The sequence below is a fragment of the Falco cherrug genome, chromosome Z (assembly GCF_023634085.1).
Source record: "Falco cherrug isolate bFalChe1 chromosome Z, bFalChe1.pri, whole genome shotgun sequence".
Lineage (NCBI taxonomy): Eukaryota > Metazoa > Chordata > Aves > Falconiformes > Falconidae > Falco > Falco cherrug.
The window spans coordinates 8,617,124-8,636,443 of NC_073720.1; the positions used below are offsets into that span (position 1 = coordinate 8,617,124).

A 19,320-nucleotide genomic window follows, 5' to 3' on the forward strand; every position below is an offset into this window, starting at 1 on the left:
ATGTTTCCATCAGAGAGAGACAGAATATCCTGATGGCTTGGAAGTCGGGCAAGAAAATCTTATCTAATCAATCCCTTTCCAATACACACACACACACACACACACACATGCAGCTAGTATAGGAGATAACGCCCGCACTGATTGTATGTAAAATAAATATCGGCATCATGAAAATTAAGTCATCTCAATATTTTTCGTCTCCCTCCAAAGAGCTACAATAACACAGTTTGCGCCTTTTCTAGCTTGATGTCATCATCAGCAGCATAATTTAAAAAAAAAAAAAAGCGTAAAGAGCATGCAATTTTTAGATGCAACAAGAAGAGATATAGTAAAGAGAGCTTGTAACACCACAACCACAACAGCAAAAGCAACCTCTGAGCCCGAGGATTCGTCCGTGTCTGTACTGCTTTTATTATCAATTGAGAATTCATAATAAGAGTAAATAATAAATAAGAGACATCATATTAATAGGAAGAAGTCAGAACACCTTGGGTTTGGGTTTTTTCCCCCTCTCAAATAAAACGGCAGCTTTCCCGATGATCACTGAAATTATAACGACAACGATTGATCGGAGGGCTTGCAAAGGAAAAGGAAAAGGAAAAAAAAAATCATCATCATTGGTCCTAAAAACGCAACCGTTCCCCTTTGCTCACTTGGCACAATAGAAATTGACTGTCTCTCAAAGAGCCATGCGCCTAGTGCTATTTATAGCCAGGGGCTGTGTTGGAAGATACCATTGAGCTTCTACCGGGCAGACAGACGGGGGGGTGGTTGGATGGGAGGAGGGGGTTTAGCCAGAGTAGAGGCAAAAGCAGTCCCCCACCCCCAGCCTCCCTTCCCCGCACACACACACATCCACACACTCACACCCCACCCCCTAGTCTGGCTGGGAATTTGAACCGATCCAGCCTGTTTAAACGGAAAGGACACAGATCTTCAATGTAAAAAAAAAATCAGATCAGACCCAGAGAGAGAGAGAGACGGAGAGGGAGGAGTGTGTGTGTGTGTGAGTGTGTGTGTGTGTGTGTGTGTGAAAGAGGGAGAGGGAGCGAGAGCGAGGGAGAGAGGGAGAGAGAGAGAGAGGGAGAGAGGGAGGGAGAGAGAAAAGAAGAGGGGGGAAAAAAGGAAAGAAGATTTTCTCTATGTATATAAAGATGGCCACGTTAGCAAACGGACAACCAGACAATACCAGCCTGAGTAGCAATCACAGCAACCCCAGCACCAACGGGCATATGAACGGATTAAACCATAGTCCCGGAAACCCATCCACCATCCCAATGAAGGACCACGATGCCATTAAGCTCTTTATTGGGCAGATCCCCCGTAACCTGGACGAGAAAGACCTCAAACCGCTCTTCGAGGAGTTCGGGAAGATCTATGAACTGACGGTGCTGAAGGACAGGTTCACTGGCATGCACAAAGGTGAGTTACCTCCTGAACTTTCCCGAGAGAGATGGGGAGAGGAAGGCAGGTTCCCTCTCCCTTCCTGGCTCTCTCTTTCTCTCTTTCCTTTCGATTTCATTTCATTTTATTTCATTTTTGGTTGGCCCGGAGGGCAGAGGCGGCAGGCTGGGGGGGATGGGGGGACAGGGAAAGAAATAATAGTCCCTCCTGGAAAAAGAAGAGGGAGAGGCAGCGAAAGGAGTCAGCTCCGTTCGGTTTATTAGTAAATTTTATTTCTTTCCCCCCTTTCCGGGGGGCGAGATGCAGCTACTTGCGAGCGCCGGGGCGGGCGGCGGGGCTGGCGGGCAGCTGTCCGCACGCCGTGGTGCTGAAAGGGAGCGGGTGCCGTACCCACCGCCGGGAGCCGCGCATTGCCCACCCAGGGGTGTGTGCCCGTGTGCCTGCCCGCCTGCCTGCGCCGGGCTGGGAAGCCCCGATTTTACAACTGTTGTGTATGTGGCACCGGCGCCTTTTCTTTTTCTTTCTCCCCCTTCCCCCCCGCTCCGTGGTTTGTTTTTTTTTTTTTTTTCCTAAATATCAATTTTTACTGCTTTTACAATTATTATTTGTAGTCTGATCCAGCGCAGAGGTGGAGGAGAGTGAGTTGCTCCGGGGTGGGATTTAATTTAGATTTTGTTCAGCGTGGGAACAGGGTTAGAAACAACAATAAAAAAGGCTATCTCAAACGGGGCAGGGGTGCGTATACAAAATAATGGTGTGTGTTTGTGTTTGTGTTGAAGCGAGCGAGCCGGGAGGGACAGGTGGCAGTTTAGTTCCAGAGGGGAGAAGTCCCCTAGCAAGCATATTCCAAGCACTACTTTAAGGTGTCCAAAGTCCATCTCGGGAACTTTTTAGGTTTTTTTAAAGGCAGTGGAGACATACTCCCCATGCAATGCCTCACTCGCTCCATCCCTGCCCACTGCTTTCCCTGCTTAGCTTAGGCTCTCTGGAGGTGCATTTCAGATTAGATAATGCTACGTTTTGGGGGTGGGGGAGGGTGCGTGTAGTGGGGGAGAGATGCTCGGATCCCCGGGTAGGAAAGTAGGACTCACGGGGAGGAAGTTGAAGATAATTTGCATGGTAGCCCAGCTTAGGAGCAGGAGAGACCCAGGAGCAAAGTGAGCCACTTTATTAACTGAGGTTCTGTGTATGTGTGTGTGTGTTCATTTCATTGGATATGTAGTTATAAAAAAAAAGAAAAGAAAAGACCAGACTAGAAGTGACTGGGGTGTGACTCCACTTTTAGTGCAGGAGGAGAAAGGGTTTTGCAGGGAGCCACGGGGGGAGTGGAAGTTGTATCTTACAGGAGAGGTTCAGTAGCAGTGTCTGCTCCAGCCTGGTGGACTCCCGGAAGGGAGAGTCACGGGTAATGGCATTACTGGCTTCCCAGCTTTCTAGATGCCTTGGCGAGTTGTAAATCTTGAACTTAACAACATGTTTAGTTCTCTTCCCACTCACTCCCCTCCTCTCTTCCACCCTCAGGAAATGCGACTCAAAATGTACCCTGACAGCACAAAGTATCGGTTTCGTACAGGCTAGAGAAAATATTCAGGGCTCGGGAACCGGGGAGTCAGTCCAAGTTATAGGATATTTCTTCCTTCCCTTCTTGCCGGTTGCTCCAAACACCCCTCTCATATTTATGATGATCAGTGTAGCCCTTTCGGACATTGCTTTCTTTTCCGACTAGCTTCCTAGAAGCCACATCAAGGTCCAATGGGCATCATTTAAACATGACATCCATACTATAATAATTATTAATAATAACAATAAAAATAATAGTAAGAAGTACAGGGATGGAAAGGTCCTGGGAGGTTTCATCTAACAGATGAACCATAGTGAGAATAGCCACTGAGATCATGTGTGCACGCATTTGTTTGCAAAAATTATCTGCGGTTTCTGTAAAATAAAAATAACAACAGTAAAAGCCACACTGAAGAGAAACACTTCAAATAGTGTAGAGGAAACCTTTGAGCTAACACCTCGATAAAGGATTTTTCTGTTGGGGGGTGGTTATTTTAATTTGTTGATGAGATTTTATTCTTTTATTATGTTCTTCTTAAACCTGTAATTAATCAGTCTATGCGCTAACTTTAATTTCTGTTTCATAGATGTGAATTCTTTCCCTTTCAGTTCAGTTTTGCTTTTACTGTATGCTTGTATTCACAGAGACAAACTCAGGAAGCGGGGGAGGGAGGGAGGGAGAGGAGAGTGAGAGAGGGATCATTTATCTTGCTTGGATGTGTTTAACACATATTCCTGAATTAAGCAAGATACTAACTTCATTTCCCTTCATTTCATTTCTGTTCTAAAGCTGCAACCTAGGAAAAAAGCCAGGTGGGAAATCTTGTCACCTCATCAAACCAAATTGCATGAGTTCCTCTTGAAAGAAACAGTCATATTTAACCTGCTAGAAGTTTTGGACTTTGGAAGGAAAAAATGATGATGACTGTTATTTTGCAGGCTAGGGTTTGAGTGAAGCTTCAATAGACACTGAGTTGCCAGCGTTTCAGAGATCGGTTTTATTTAGTACATCCGAGAAGAGTTTGAACTCCTTTCTAGCGATGCCGCTGATTTATTAGCTAATCCTGATAAAAATGTGCCTCTGGCTACCTGGAAAAAAATTACTTTCTTGCCAGTAGTGATTAATTACTATTAAATCAAAAAGCATGATGGGGCTTTGAAGGAAGAGGATTGTGTTTGGCTTATTTTTTATTATTTTATTTCACTTTATTTCATTTTTAATCTTTTTTTTTTTTTCCTTTTCCCTTCTCTAAATGCGGTCATGTGAAGCATAGTATTCACTCAGATCTCCTTATTTTGGCTTTGCTTTGCAGGCATAGGTGAAGAATTGCATAAAGATAGTCCAACTTGGCTCTCGGGGTAGGCTGGCAATATGAAACCCCAAGATGCTTTCCATAAGTGATGCATAATGCTTATACATTAATTGATCCATCACTCTGTTGATTTCATTCCTAATCCAGGGGATGAGGCTGTGGTAGTGGTATACCTTGAAGGGTTAATAGTGAGCTGTAGTTTATTTAAGTGTACGGAGAGCAAACCTTGGGTGTGGAGAGGGAGAAGGTGGGTTTGTGTTGGAAGGAGGGAAGAGACATGGATTAGCTTAAAGTAAAAATGTAGCACCCAGAGTAATTTCAGGTGTAAATCTATCAAAATGAGAGCACAGGATGTGTGCTCTTGAAAATATTATGAAGAGATCCTATTGTGGTGCTCCTGTATAGCAGGAGGAAATAGAGAATTAAGAGCCTGAAGATAAAGTACATGGCTATGCTCCCTTCCTAAAAAAAACTATCACAAAAGGAGAGTGAAGTCCCACGTCCTCTCACCAGCAGCCCCGGCTGATGTCAGGCCAGATACTAGGGAAGAGGCAGGGGAGCACAATTCTCTCACAGTCAAGCAGAGAGAAAAGGGTACGGGGGAAGCAGCGTGTGAGGGGTGGTAGGAAAGGCTTGCCAGATCCCTGAGAAAACAAGCTTTCATGACACGAGCATAGCTGCTGCGTATTTCCCTCATCCTCGCTTCTCTCCACACGGGGCAGGAACAGGCTCCTGCTGTGGTACTTTGCTCTAGGGTTGGGAAGAGGCTGTGTGCTGAGATCCACGGGTAGGAACCTACCAGGGCTGAGCTGACCCACCCACGCACTCACACATACACACACACATACGCACACGCACGGAGTTAACTAATCACACTTGAACAATTTAGCAAGCCATTCATTCATAACTTCTCCCCTCCTTATCTAGCAGTGGAGTATGCTTAAAGGCTGAGTTACTGGGAGGCATAAAGGTTAGTGCTCTCAGGACAGCCATATTATAATGCATTATCTTTGAAGTCATTTAAGGCCAATTTAAGTGGTATTTAGTATAATATTTATGAATTAATGTAATCTAAATATAGGACTGTCCCAAAGGTTTAAACAGCCTTTTCTATCAAAGCTTGCTTGTACCCAAGGCTTGGAATGTGTTTTAATTTAAAACGCACAGGTCTCCATAATATTCTATTTAGGAAGTCAGAAGAAATCAGCATTCCACACTTAACTGAGATTTACTGAAACACACGCGGGTGAGTGCACTTAAAGAGTGGAGATAGTGTGCGGTGGGAAGGCAAGAGCCTTCCATAGACCTGAGAGATACTACAACCTTTCAACCCTTGTTTAGCGGGGGAAAAAAGACACAAAACTCCAAACCCTCCTTGAAACCCACCATTGCAGTACCGTGGTTAGGACGGTGTTCCTACCTGACCCGAACCTCACTCAGAAGGCATTCAATGCAGCTAGAAAAATGCAGTATGGAAAGAACAGTTTAGTTCTTTTGCTGCTTTACCATCTCAAAAGTATAAATAATTTTGAAATTTAAGACACCATGGGGGTAGGTAAACAAGGATTCCATTCATTGCATTCTGTTCTGTTTGATTACAAAGATAGATGCTAGAAAAATTAAAACCTTGTTGAGTCTAAATATGTTTATGAAGGTTTTGGATATCTCAGAAATTCAAAGGTGCAATGAAAATGAGCATTCAGTTAAGATGATATATTTGTATATGTGTATAAATGTATAGATTTTTGTATCTGTATACATACAGAAAAAAGAGGTGTATACACGTTTATGCATATAGCCTTTGGGAAATGGAAATTTAGTTGAAAAGAAGCACAACGCAATATAGGTGCTGAATAAACTCCTCCATAATTGAAACATAAGGCTTGCCTGGCTGAAAGCAACACATACAGCATTTAGTATGGTAGTAAACCATACAAGTTTTAGGGAGGTAAATGCACAAATAAACTGGAATAAAACAGAGGAGGCTTTATGCCTAAGGTCTAAAGAACAACCCTTTAAAACAATCAAAATGCAATTGGATAACTTGATGGAAGAGAGCAGAAAAAAACAACTCCTTGTACATTAAAATCTTCCGTACAGATGAGCGTGTATGTGTTTTGATAATGTCAAACAGATAGCCCAGATTGCTTCATAAATTAGAAGGCTATATGTTAACTCTTTTTTTCAGGGGTCTGGACATGGATTCTGGTTTCTAAAAGCAGCTGCAGCCAGTTATGATGCTGTTGTTACGGTTGTGTCAGCATTTCCAATACAAACTCCAATTTTCTGGGATCTCTCACTTGGCTGTTAAGTTTTGCACTGAAAGCTGTTCTTCAGCTAGCCCCACTACCACATCAACTAATCATCCTTACAAGAATGGATTTGTTTTAAAGTTACGTAACGTGGAGGAAAGAAAGAAATTAAAGTTTGTGTTTCTAGAGCTTTTGTTTCTTCTCTTGCCTTTCTTCAGGTTAGACTTTTATTTTCCTACACATTTATGGATTACAATTGGGTTTGCCCTTCAATATCTACGTATACGGGTGTCTCTGTGCATTTTAGTGAAGGAAAAAAAAGGTACTTTTTTTCTTTTACTTAAAAAAAAAAATAGCGACAACAACCAAATTTCATAGTATTTACTTGGCCAAACCATGGTTTTAAAGGGTGAATCAGGAGCTTACTCATTTCTGAAGCATAACAGAAACAAGGGGACAATTTGGTTTGATTTTATTTTATCCCCCCCCCCCCCCCCCCCCCCCCCCCCCCAACCTGTATTCAGTGAGAAGAGAGTGGGAGCATCAGCACTGAAGTAGGGGAAAAAATTGAGGATCCTTGTCACCTTGGATGAAAAGCGTGGTTCATCTGGTCCTGTATCCTGCATCAGCCAGTGGCCAGTGCCACGGGCAGGGCTTTCTTTAGTACAGGATTCAAATTGCATACTATAATAAAAGCCACGTAGCTGATGGAATAGCTTTTTGAAGGAAGTTGTCAGAGGGTATCTGGAAATTTTGCAAGGGTAAGAAATGAGTGAGGTTGTGGAAAGTGTCGTGCTCAGCGGAAAAGTGGATTGCACCCATCAGGAAGAGCGGGCAGAGGACAGACTTTCTATGCACGGTGGTCAAGAGCAAGGGGCAGAAGGGGCTGGATGGTCAAGGAAGGCCTCCCCTAGCCTCAAGAGCTGGAAATACACAGCCACATTTTTCCGCAAGATGTCAGGGTGTTTTTTATCATGCATACCCTGTGCGCATGCATACCAGCCGCACTGACCTGACAGACCATAACGACACTAAAGGAGCTGTTACTGTCCCTCCCGTCAATCAACTGTGAACCCAGGCAGGTTTATGCGACAGACAGTAATGGTTCCAAGGGAGAAAAAGTGGGGGAGATGATCTAGGCTGTTGGGCCACTTACCTGCGTTTAAAATAGAGAAAAAGCATCAGATGCACAAAGACTCATGTAGGTATTGGCTATAGCCTTAAAATAATATTCCATAATAGCAGGAGGCTGCGGAGCTCACCATGACCTGTGCGTTAAGTGCTGTCTGATTTCTGCCCTGTAACGGTTTGTGCTAAGCAGGAGAAGTGTTAAGTGACCTAAGTTGAATCCCAGCCTTAACAGAGAGTCTGGTGTTCCATTAATCCCAGCATCATTTTACTTAGGGAGTGAAGGCCCGTTGCCTGCTTGCTGGCAGAAGTCAGTGAGATTTTTGCCATCGCTTCGGTGAGTCCACTTTTGGAAATTCTGGTGCAGGCTTGCACTTTGCGTTTCACATTCCCTTTAAAATGCTGGAGTGTGGATTTATGCAGCAAACTACAACACCTGCAATTAATGTTACCAGCTTCTGTGCTTACTGGATTGCCCTTAACTTAGCTTTCCTTCCATAAGTGAAACCAACACTAAACCAAAGCTGAGGAACTGACAAAAGCCTGAACTCTGCCACATTTCTCACTCACTTAACTGCTCCACCGATGCCCGTATGACTGTCGCCGGGGTTTTTCATGGCAGACTGACCCTTATGTATTAAAATCTGCAGTGGAAAAAGGGAAAAATAATAACCATGGTGAGCTAAAGTTATGGCTGTTCTTCCACTGCGACTTCGCTGGCTGAGCCAGGGTATATATTCTAGGGGCTTCTCTCTCCCTGTGCCTCCTCGAGATACATCATCGCATTTTGGGGATCGCAGGAGCTGTCGAATCACTTTGTGCTGCATTGCCTGGTGTGGGCTGGAGTCAGGATGTCACCACAGATATTGCATTTGTTTGCTTTTGTCACCGTGAGCCACAGCCTGAATGCACACACAGGTGAATGCAGCTTTTAATGTGCATTCATTATATCCAACTGACATCCCCTTGAAGGAAGAGAAAGCTTATTATTGTCGCTCCTTAAAATAAAGATGGATGAGAGAGCTAAACCTCTCAAATAAAGTGCCTGACCATATGTAGTAGCTAAAAATAAATCATATATGGCCATCTATTCCATGTAAATGAATGGCAAGACATATAGATATAGACATTGTGTTAAGTTTGTCAAGCAGAAGCAACCAAAAATATTGATCAAAGCAAGGGGGAAAAATTGATAATGAACCAGACTCCAAGAAGACTTTAATGGACAGTGACTTCTGTGAACCAGCTTTGGACGGTATATATAAACTGACCACGATGTGACTTTATTGCAATGCATTCTAATTAATTTTCACCTTTGTTAAGACCAGCTACAGATCAAAGGTTTAAAGATACTTAACAGGTTCTTAGTAACAAACCTTTCAGATGCACTAGAAATATCCGGCAACTCAGCCAATGAGGCATGCAGATTTCGATCTACCTCACCTTATCTGTTTATTTCTCCCTCCTCTGTTGAACATGGACAATCATTCTTTAACATTAACTATTTCATAGATGGATTTGTTGCCAATGTTGGTGCCTCCAGGGATATACAATTGCCAGCAACAAGCACCTTCGCTGTTAAGTGCCTCAAAGTATTTTCCCACCAGAAAGTTGCTTAAAGTTTGATATACCAAGGTACAGTGCAGACTCAGTTTGTAACGCAGGCTATTCTTTCCCCTTTGTGTGGTTGAGGTCTATAATTTCCTTGTTTCAGTCTGGAAAACATAAAAAAGACATCGCTTGTGTGAAAGGTGCAACCGAGAATGAACATTTATGTGAGAAGTGCATATGCAGAGAGAAGTGTGCCTGCCATGTTTGTATATCACGCACACACACCCCCATTTATTACATGTGATACTAACAAAAACATGTATTCAGTACAGACAGGTTGATACAGGTCTCTAAACAATTCCTTTCTAAAAGACAGTACAGAAATCACACTCTTGCATGAAAGTAGCAGGTGACTTAACAGGCTATTCCTGGAATTATACGCAGAGTTTAACATGATACATAGCTGTTTGTTCATTATACTAATTTAATGATACAGTCACACTTAATTAATCCATCTCTGGTTTATTTGTCTCTGAGTCTCCAAAATATTCCAGAGGCAACCCAGCTGACTTCCCAGTGTGCTGGGGCAGATAACTCTGGACATGAAGCTTCTTCAAACAGAATAAAAATGGAGCTTTGCAGACAGAGTTGGGCTGATGAGATCTGACTGCATATTCGGCCTGTTTTTAATTCAAATGCCTGTGTATATAATACACAGAGACTGTGTATGCACACATGTATCGCAAGGGCAGACTTACATTTGCACATAGTTCCTCTCCTTTTCAGTCCCTAAGGACAGATTCGCATCACATAATATGCATCACTCACTGCAAACGCGCACAAATATCTTTGTTGGATTCGGTAGTTTCTTGCAGGTATATGTATAAACCAGCATCAGCCTAATAATATCCCTATAAAACAGTGCTTCTTTCCTAGGATCCAGAGGGAAGAAGGCTGTCAGAAGATCAAAAGATATATCACAGTATGCTTGTAGAAATCTCCTGATTATGTTTCCTCTCTATAATGCTCTAATTCACTATTTGATCAATTGTAAAAGGGCCGAAACTTTAGGAGGGAAAAAAAAAAGAAAAAAAGCATGAGGCTACTAGATGCTTGAGGGTGAGTGAAAATAACACCTAAAATTATATGTAGCAATACAGTAATGAGCTTATCAATACTTCTTTAAGGAATCTGACAGCCCTATAGGAGAGATTCAGTTCGGTGAGCAAAGGTCACAATATAGATATTGCTTATTAAGACTATCGATAGCCTGGTTGACCAATCTAACCAGAGACTGTATAATGTACCTGCTGTTAACAGGCAAGGAGGAGAACTATGAAGAATTTACAGAATTGCTCACATGTAATATTAATATTATTGATTGATTCTAATAATATAATAAGGTAAAGATGCGCTTCTTTGAAATGGTGTATGAGCGAGGAAAGGAGGGGAGAGGGAGATACCTCTGCTAAGCAGATTGAAGTAGGTGGCTTGCAGCTCTTCAAAAGCTAACCCAGAGCGAACTCACTTTTCTTGCCTCTTACAGGCAAGGTGCCATTTCTTGCCCATTATTTTGCCTGACCCAGATGGAAATGAAACACCTCTTTCCCCAGGATCGGGTCTTTGCCTGGCAGCTGCAGAGAAGCCAGGGGCTTGAGAAACCCAATGCAACTAGGATTGTTTTGGTCAACCAGTTCAGCCTCCATCAGAACAGGACTAATCCTAGAGAGCTTTTTTTTTTCTACACAGCAATGCAACACAAGTGCTTGATTTAGATTATTTTTTCACACCCTTAAGCAGCATTTAAGAAATGGGGGGGTGGGGGGGGTGGGGGGGGGAAGAGGGTGGAAGTAACATATATTCTGTGACATGTGTAATCTATAATTGACAGGAAAACACTTTCCAGAGCAGCTACAAACCTGCTCCAAAGCCTGTTGAAGTCTTCAGGAAAACTCCACCTTGCCCGCAGCAGTGTTTGGATTGGGCCCTAGGTTACGGACAGTTCTGCAAGAAACAGTTATTTGAGGCAGGAATGACCGATAATATGCAATGTGACTGCCTTTAGGTTCTTACTCATCTAAATCCAGATACACAGACCTGCTTCCTTCTGAATTTCCTAACTACTCCGTCTTCAGCAATAGGCTGCCTTATCTAGGTACGCTAGTTCACTTCTGCTATATGGTTCAGCGTGAAGTGTCTCATTCCAGTTTCTGTGTGGTAGTTTCAAGATGGTTTGCATTTCATTACACCCTTTTTTTTTGGTCAGTTTACAAGACAAGTATTTTTATTTTGTAAGTATTTAATTGCTTTTTAAAGTGATTTATTTGATTGTATTCCATCTTCAATAATACATGGATGAGGATGCAATTTTTCACCCTCTTTTATGAAGATACATTGTTATTCAGTTATGCTATTCTGTGGGGTTTGTTCTGGTTTGTGCATTCGGAGGGAGTCTGGAATTTTTTTTTCTTTGTTTTCCTTCTATCTTTTAGGTTTTTTTCTTAAGGATTTTTTTTTCCTTTTAAGAAAAAGAAATCTCATTCAAGATACTGGCAATAAACAAGGAAGGTAGGAGTGGAAGTGAGGAATGGGCAAGACAACTAACAAAAATCCTTTGGCAAAATCTTTTAAACCATACCATCGCTGCATGTTCATTTACAAGAGTCGGGATTCAGCCAATTTTGATACCAAAGAAAAAGAGTATCTTACAAATAATTTAACTCCTAGTTTAGTCATTGACAGAGAAGCCGGGGAGGGGGTGAAGGCAAGCCAATTTGTAGAAACACTGGGAGGAAATGAAGGTAAAGATCTTGCAGGACGTAAGGGTGATGGAGTGGCGCTAGGTTTTACATTCTGTTATGACTTAGTATAAGTTAACATCCAATTAAACAAACAAATAAATAAACAAGAAAAGCAAGCGTTGCCATTCCTTCTGGATTATTTGCTGATAGCTAATACACCTCAGAGCTTCCCCTCTTAAACTGCTGCCTGCGCCTGCAGTTTCATTCAAAGGAAGGGCGTTATCTGGTAGGTGAGGGCAGGCGGTGAGGAGCCTGGGTTCTAATCACAGCATGGATAATTACTCACCATCACTCTCTGATGGAGTCACTTAAGCTCGGTGCCTTCAGGCCTGATCTGAAACCTGTTGAATGAATGGAAAGATTCTCATTGGCTCCAGTGAGCTATTGATCTTTCATTTTCCCATCTGCAGTATTGGGACAGTTGGATTTTTTTTTAATTTAATTTTAGGGTTTTTTTTTATTTTTCATAGGAAGGAAAATTTAATGGCACAAATTTGACATTTATTTTTTTCTCAGTAAAGGTTTTGGTGTATCTCTGGTGACAAGTGTGTTACATCAGAGCCCCTTTCAATGCAGATCAGGAAAACACGCTTTCAAAAAAACACGTTGTGGGGAGATGGAAAATTAGCTTTGCTCATTTCACTTGTAAATACATATTTGTCCCTGCTTTGCTAAGAAAGGGTCAATATCAATTTTGCCAGTTTTCTTTGTGTGAGTAGGATTCATCCTTTTTAATTTCTGTGTCTACAGGAATATCATCATTCACTGATTCAGGATCTTGATTTTTTTTCTTTTTTTTCTTCTTTTAGTGAATCACATACATACTCTTCATTGTTATGGCAACTGAGGGAGCTGCAAAGCTCAAGGATTTGATGAAGGGCTCATCCCACCTTCCTTCTCTAAGGGCCTGATCCAAACCTATTGTTTGCAGTACGATTTGGATCAAGCCAAAGGTATCTGCCTTCACCGGGTCAGTGAAAAGAGCAAGTTCTCTCTAGATAAGTGTACTCCTGCCCTCAGTATGGGCAGATGGAATTGGCAGTCATCGCCCATTTGCTGAGGACTGACCCAACACTCTCTCAAGTCAATAGTTAGACTGTGACCCAGCCTCACAAACAACAGACAGACACCATGTGAATCCTTAAGCAGGGATATGCATGTCCGTCTTTGGCAGAGCAAGGTGCTCCAGAAGGGAGTTTTCACTACTGCTACCCAAGAAGTAGCTTATTGTGGGGAACAAACAAGATTCCAGTGACCTCAAGTATCCAGCCACAACAAAATTAAATTATAAACCTTTTCATTTAAAACCAGGGTTTCAGGTGGTCTCCTACAGTGAAGTTCTGACAAGCAAACGAATTCGTCTCCCTGTGGTTTTTTTTGTTATTTCATTGCAGTTTTAGTTAGTTCATCAATAGCAACGTATGTGGAGTTTTGGTGTTGTGGGTTTGGGGTTTTTTTTGGTTTTTTTTTTTTTTCTGTGTGTGTGTGTGTGTGTTTCCATCCTATCTGTGCTTATGTCTTTTATGAAATAAATGGAAGAGCTGGAGTGTGCATGTGTGTATGTGTGTGTAGTCGATTATCTAACCCCTAGCCTATCTGAAATCATCACAGTGCACTCAAGTCAATGATATTCTGTCAAAGGTGGAGAGGAAGCGCGCGTGCAGTGTGAGTGTGTGAATGTGATGCTGTTTGATTGCCTGAAATCCAACTAAGTCTCAGTTTCAAAGGCCCGGGGGCAGCAGGGAAAGTATTTGTTTGTTTAATTATTTATATATTTACTCAGCTTTACTGACAGTGTTTGCAGATGGGGAAAAAAAAAATGAAGAAAGAATGTTGGGTTCTTGTTTGGAGGGGAACGTGTGTTGTATTAGCCTCAATCTGTTCTCCTATATAACGGCTGCTTTGTGCTGTTAAATGATCATTTGTTACTGACTGGCTCATTGAAAAAGGCCAGACAGGTGCTGGTAGAATTAGATTTTATGAGTTTATTCATAAAAGGAGTTGCACAATAGGTGTGTTACTCCCCTGCCTTCTCCCCTACACCAATCCAGGGACAAGACTCTTGGCAGCAGTTTCTTAGTTTATAAAGAAATAGCCGAGCCACCAGCATGCCCAGCGACCCTGCTCTGTGCCACCCGGCAAAAGGCATTGGTCTGACTGCCAGGCGAGCAGCTCGCTCCCTAGGCTCGGTTCTCCATGCCTGGCCCCTGCACTTACTCTCCAAATGCTGCACCTGGGCTCTCACTGGCTGGGTTTGCATCCAAGACCAGGTCTTCATCACTTCTTCCTAGGCTTCCTCCTTGGGTGGAAGGTGCAGGCATGGGTGCGAGGACCACAGGCTCAGATCTGTGCCCAGCATCAGGTCCCTTCCCCAGCCACTGCTCCAGGCTCAATATCCATTTCCCACAATGTCCTTCTCAGTCTACCTGTGCTCACGCGTCGTTTATTTTCCATAGCCAACCTCTGCCACTACAGACCTGTTTCCCTGGCTCTCGCCATCACTGTTCACACTCCTCTTCCCTCAGTTCATCTCTGCACCGACATTTTGCCCTTGTGCTGTTGCTGGCTGTCACCCCTGTAGAGAGCACTTCACTGGTTCATGTTGCAAGTCACCACTCTGATTCTCTCAGACCACATTAACTATCTCTCCTTTCTGTTTGCCACTCTTTCCTGAACGGTTTGGGGAAAGAGAGCCATACTGACCGAGTATTTTCCAAAAGAAAAAAGCTGTGGGTAGTAGCGGAAAGACCCACACCCGCAAAATGTACACACACACACAGATACACAAACGTGTATTTCCGTACATCAGCTACTGAGACTAGACAGAAAAGGTGGGTGGTTTTTTTTTTCTTTTGAGGTTCAAAGCTTATTGTCCGCTGTCAAAGATTAAAAGTACAAAACAGTGCAGTAAGTCTATAATTTCACCAAGGCAATTGCACCTTTTTTTTTTTTTTTTTAACTTTTCTTGTTTCATTAAATCAGCAGCAGATTTCTCACACCTGAACAAAAAATCTGCATACATTTTCTTTTGAATTCTTAAAATCGTGATCTTATTCTTAACTATTCCTGGCAGTCCCTTCTGGGACTACAGTTCAGCTTCTTGCAAAAATATTTTTCACTGCTGTTTTGAAACGTAACTACCCCTCAGCTCCAGAACCCTTCTCTAGCAACCCCAAATTAAAGCAAGAAGGCAAAATAAGCTCTTGTGCTTATGTAGTGCTGCATCAGAGTCTTCTTCATTCAGAGTTAGGTAGGAAGGGATTAGGAGCCTATTTGTAGCCCAGCCCTCTTACTAACCTTTTCTGTCCTGCCAGATCCCATTCCTAGACCTTGCTCTTCTTCAGTTTGCTATGTGTAAAGAGGAATTTGTGATATCCAGCTTTGCAAAGAGCTTTGTGTGTATTTAAGGTAGAAGTCGTGCTGTAGCTTTAGTGGTGATGGTCTAGAGGTTATAAATGAGACAGCATTTGTAAGGAGAGGTAATATCTTTTATTAGTGCAGCTGATATAGCTGTGGAAAAAAATGACAGACTTCCTTCTGTGCCTGAAAGCTTGTCTATTTTTTTCCAACTGTATCAGTTGGTCTAATAAAAGATATTACCTCTCCTGGCAAGCCTTGTCTCATTTGAGGTGTAGAGCATGTAGGCTGATAATTTAGGCCTGTTTTTTGTCTGTAATGAAGGATTAGACATTTCCTCACCTTGGAGGCCAAGGGAGAAGCAGCCTGAGTTCATGTCCCCTTCTCTCACCTTCTGTGATCGGCAGCAGTGGCCACCTCACAGGCGTTCAGAGGCACAGAGAAACTCTGACAGCCCTTATTTTCTGATCCTGGAGATGTCCTTTCTTTTTTGCTGTTCTGCTCCATTATAAAGTACCACATGCCCTCTCCTCACCCCTGTGACTGTGATTTATTCGTAAAATTGCTGCATGTATGCGTCTGTGCATGTGTGTGGGCAACCACACAAACATCCCCAAGCTGCCGAGCAAGCTGATGAACATTTGCTAATGTATTTAGCAAGTAACGATGCAACCACAGGCAAAAAGTACAGTGAGGAGAACAAGTTAAATACTTAAGCCAGGGAAGACTTGGGAAGGAAGGGATTTTTCCCTCAGCTACAAATAAATTGCAGCCCTCTCCATGTTTGGGAGAAGGATTTTTGTGTTTTTCGTTTGATTTCATAAAGCACAGCTGAAAATACTGAGCAGCTGAAAAGTATCCAGAAGCAGGTAGCAAGCAGGTTTTCAGATGGCAAAATCCTACTCGTATGCACAAGGCAGCAGTTGTCAGAGGACAGCTATTACTTATGCTTGGCTTTACTACCACAGAAAGCATCGGATCATCTATTCAGATCAGGATAGTCAGCTATGCCAAAGGTTTAATCAAATATTAAACATGGTCAGTAAACTTAAACCAACGTTGGACGTAAAAGAGTTCTGCTGCTTTCCAAGCAAGCACTCTAAGAGGAGAAAGTTTTCTCCAATTTCTCCTTATCAGGATTTTTTATGGCTGGAGGGACCTTTTTTCCAGACGCTGGTATATGTCTAGGTAAATACATGCACATGTGGAGGCTTGCATGTGTGTCTTTTACCTTGTCAAGTAGAGACTGAGTTGTTTTTCCCCCACAAGTTCACATCTTTCTCGCTCAGATCATTTCCCGTATGCTTTTAATCGTTCACCCCGTATGCTTTCTCTGTCCGTCTGCCCTCTCCAAATACAATGCTTTCTCTCTTGCACTCCCTTGCCTCATCCGTTCAACAGAGTTGGAAAGGTGTGTGCATGTAGATGTGTATGTGTGTGCATTTGCAAACTCATGCAGGTAGATGCGCATATCTGGCTGCTTATTGATAAATAATACACGTACAAAGCCACATCTACCTCCTACCTACGTACCTTTGGGCTGCATTTATACCCTCCATCCCTTATTTATTCTGACCAGGGGCACTCAGAGGTAGAACATTTTGCAGAGAGTTATGGTTTACGATGCTACCTCTCCCTTCTATTATTCATTCTCCCTGATTTTTATCTAATCTGTCTTTGATTGTCCTGGTGCAGCTTAAGAGACAAAGTGAATTTTTATTACATCATCAATATAATCTCCAGCTAATCAGCATCTGTGTGCATTACCATGCCCCCTTTGGCTTTTCATCTGTGTCCATAAATAATAAGAATAATAATCGGGCCGTTTTTGCGTGTGCGCGTGTGTTTGTGTGTGTGTGTGCGTGCGTTGGTATCAGGCGGAGAGTCACAGCTGCACTTTTTCATTTCAGCCAGCTTGTTTTAGCAACATTGGACCCAGCTTTGTACAGATTGTCTTGACTATTGCCCAGATTAATTTCCTGGTGCCTAAAGCTTAAATCATGGAAACAATTAAAGCAGACAAAGACATACACATCTTGCAGTGACTGAACTTTGCTGTTAACTTGTACACACATTTCCATGGTGTTACAGGCAACACGTCCAGTGCCAGTGGTGTGTGAAGCAATTAACATATTCCCCTATATGGGTATTTAACCACTAAATTTTTAGTGTGTCCTTGCTACTTTTTCTTGGGTAAAGAAAAATACAATGCATGTCTTTGAATGGGAAGTTCAGGGACCAGGATTTTGGCTTTTGATTGCTGATATTTTTCCACAGCTTGCTGCGTAGCACTTAGCCTGCCACTCAGGTCTGCAAATTTTGTAGAGTTGAGCTCCTATATATTTTTTTTTTCTCTTCCCTTTCCAGCTCTGTAAGAATAATGACAATAATACTTCCCATAAAGTAAGACTTGTGCTGTACTTTGAAATTCTCATCCTCTGTACAGATGTCTTGTGCATTTTAAACAGAATTGCTCTGCTTTCTCTTTAAAATAACCTGATTTGGTAAAGTAAGGCAATGACAGTGCCTCTCTCTTAAGCAAGCAGTCTTCAGGCTGGCTTCCCAGTGGCCTAGGGTGATACACACACTGTAATGTTCATGTCCCGTCCTGCGGTGCCAGGATTAGTCCTTCCCGAGTTGTCCAAGACTGATCATGAACATTGTACCAGACTTCAATCAGGTACAACAAAGTCTTTCACAAAAGAGGCGCATACACTCATAGACAAATTTTAGACTGATGTACTAAACAGCAGCGAACCCCATGGGAACAGGCTTGTATCTCTTCCAGACAAAATGTAGCTGTCCATCCTGCAAAATGTGTGCTTAATTCATATTGTGAAAGCCTCCCAGAAAGCAATAGGTCCTTAAAGTTGAGCAGGTGCTTAAATGCTTTGCTGGATCCATGGAAATCTGCAGTTCGGATGAAACAATTAAGTGTAGGGGTGTTACAAAAGCCAAGTGAAAATCATAATTCTGTGACTCAGAAATAACACTTCATAGCTTTGACAGAACACTGAAGTCATGAAAGAAACGCCATGTACCTTGAACACCTTGCAGGATGGATCGGGCTGAGACCTTTCTTATATTTCAAAGCATTTCCTTCCTGATTTTTTTTATGGACAGATTCTGATTAGATTTGGCCTGGGAATGGGATTTGCTCCGAGCAGAAAGAAACAGAATATTTTCAGTTCTCATTTTCCGTTTCCTTTTTTTATACCAATCCCTTTTCCCTGGCCCTCCAACTCCACACCCTGTTTTGACAAACAAGCTCATTTATCAGATGGGAAAAGAGGATGGGGGGAACAGGAATATTTTTGGTTGCTTCTGTTTTGCATGATATAATCCCCCTCTTTGCTTAGCACCTCCGTAAATAGGAGCTCCAATTTGAAATTGGTCACGGTTTATCGCACGCGGGATGAGACCAGATTGGGTCCTGAGTCTCTGTCAACCATGTAATAAAAAGACCAGAGTTTTACACTTTACACAGATGAAGTTGACACTTTGTATAACATCTATTAATTTGCCAGATCCATTATGATTTTGCTTTTTAATTTTGGAGGGTTGTTTTCATGTGTATGACTAGGTTTCTCTTTACTGTTTCACTATTTATTTAAGCCCTTTTTCCCCTTCTTACACCTCTTCTTGCCCAGCTTCCCCAAATCCAGGGACTATTCCCTGAACAGGTGTGAAACCAACATCATTCCCGAATAAAAATCTACCTTGAAGGATGAAGAGCATCCCCCGTTTGTAACTGGAAGGCATGAAAAAGAACACATCACTTATCTGAATTTGCTGTTCATCCAAGCACTGTTTATGGAGATTTACAGTACCTTGCCTGTACAAAGAGCTCTATTGCATGGTGACTGCTGGAGGATTTTAGGTGGTGGTATTAGCTGTGCTATTAAAAATGCATCGGAAGGCACGGGGTGGGAGATTAGTTGGATAGAAAGACCC

At 42.4% G+C, this 19,320-nt stretch overlaps 1 protein-coding gene across 9 annotated transcripts in view; it reads left to right on the forward strand.

Annotated features, from left to right (window-relative positions):
* Positions 1-807: 807 nt before the first annotated feature.
* Positions 808-19,320, forward strand: part of CELF4 (CUGBP Elav-like family member 4) — a 723,613-nt gene continuing 705,100 nt past the window's right edge. For 5 of the 9 annotated variants that reach the window (XM_014278066.3, XM_027801971.2, XM_027801972.2 and 2 more), the window contains exon 1: positions 809-1,422. In XM_014278066.3, coding sequence (XP_014133541.2) covers positions 1,143-1,422 — 280 coding nt within the window. In that variant the 5' untranslated portion in view covers positions 809-1,142. Of the gene's footprint in view, positions 1,423-19,320 lie in introns of all 9 variants that reach the window. The other 4 variants (XM_005436852.3, XM_027801973.2, XM_027801966.2 and 1 more) reach the window with 2 other exon arrangements.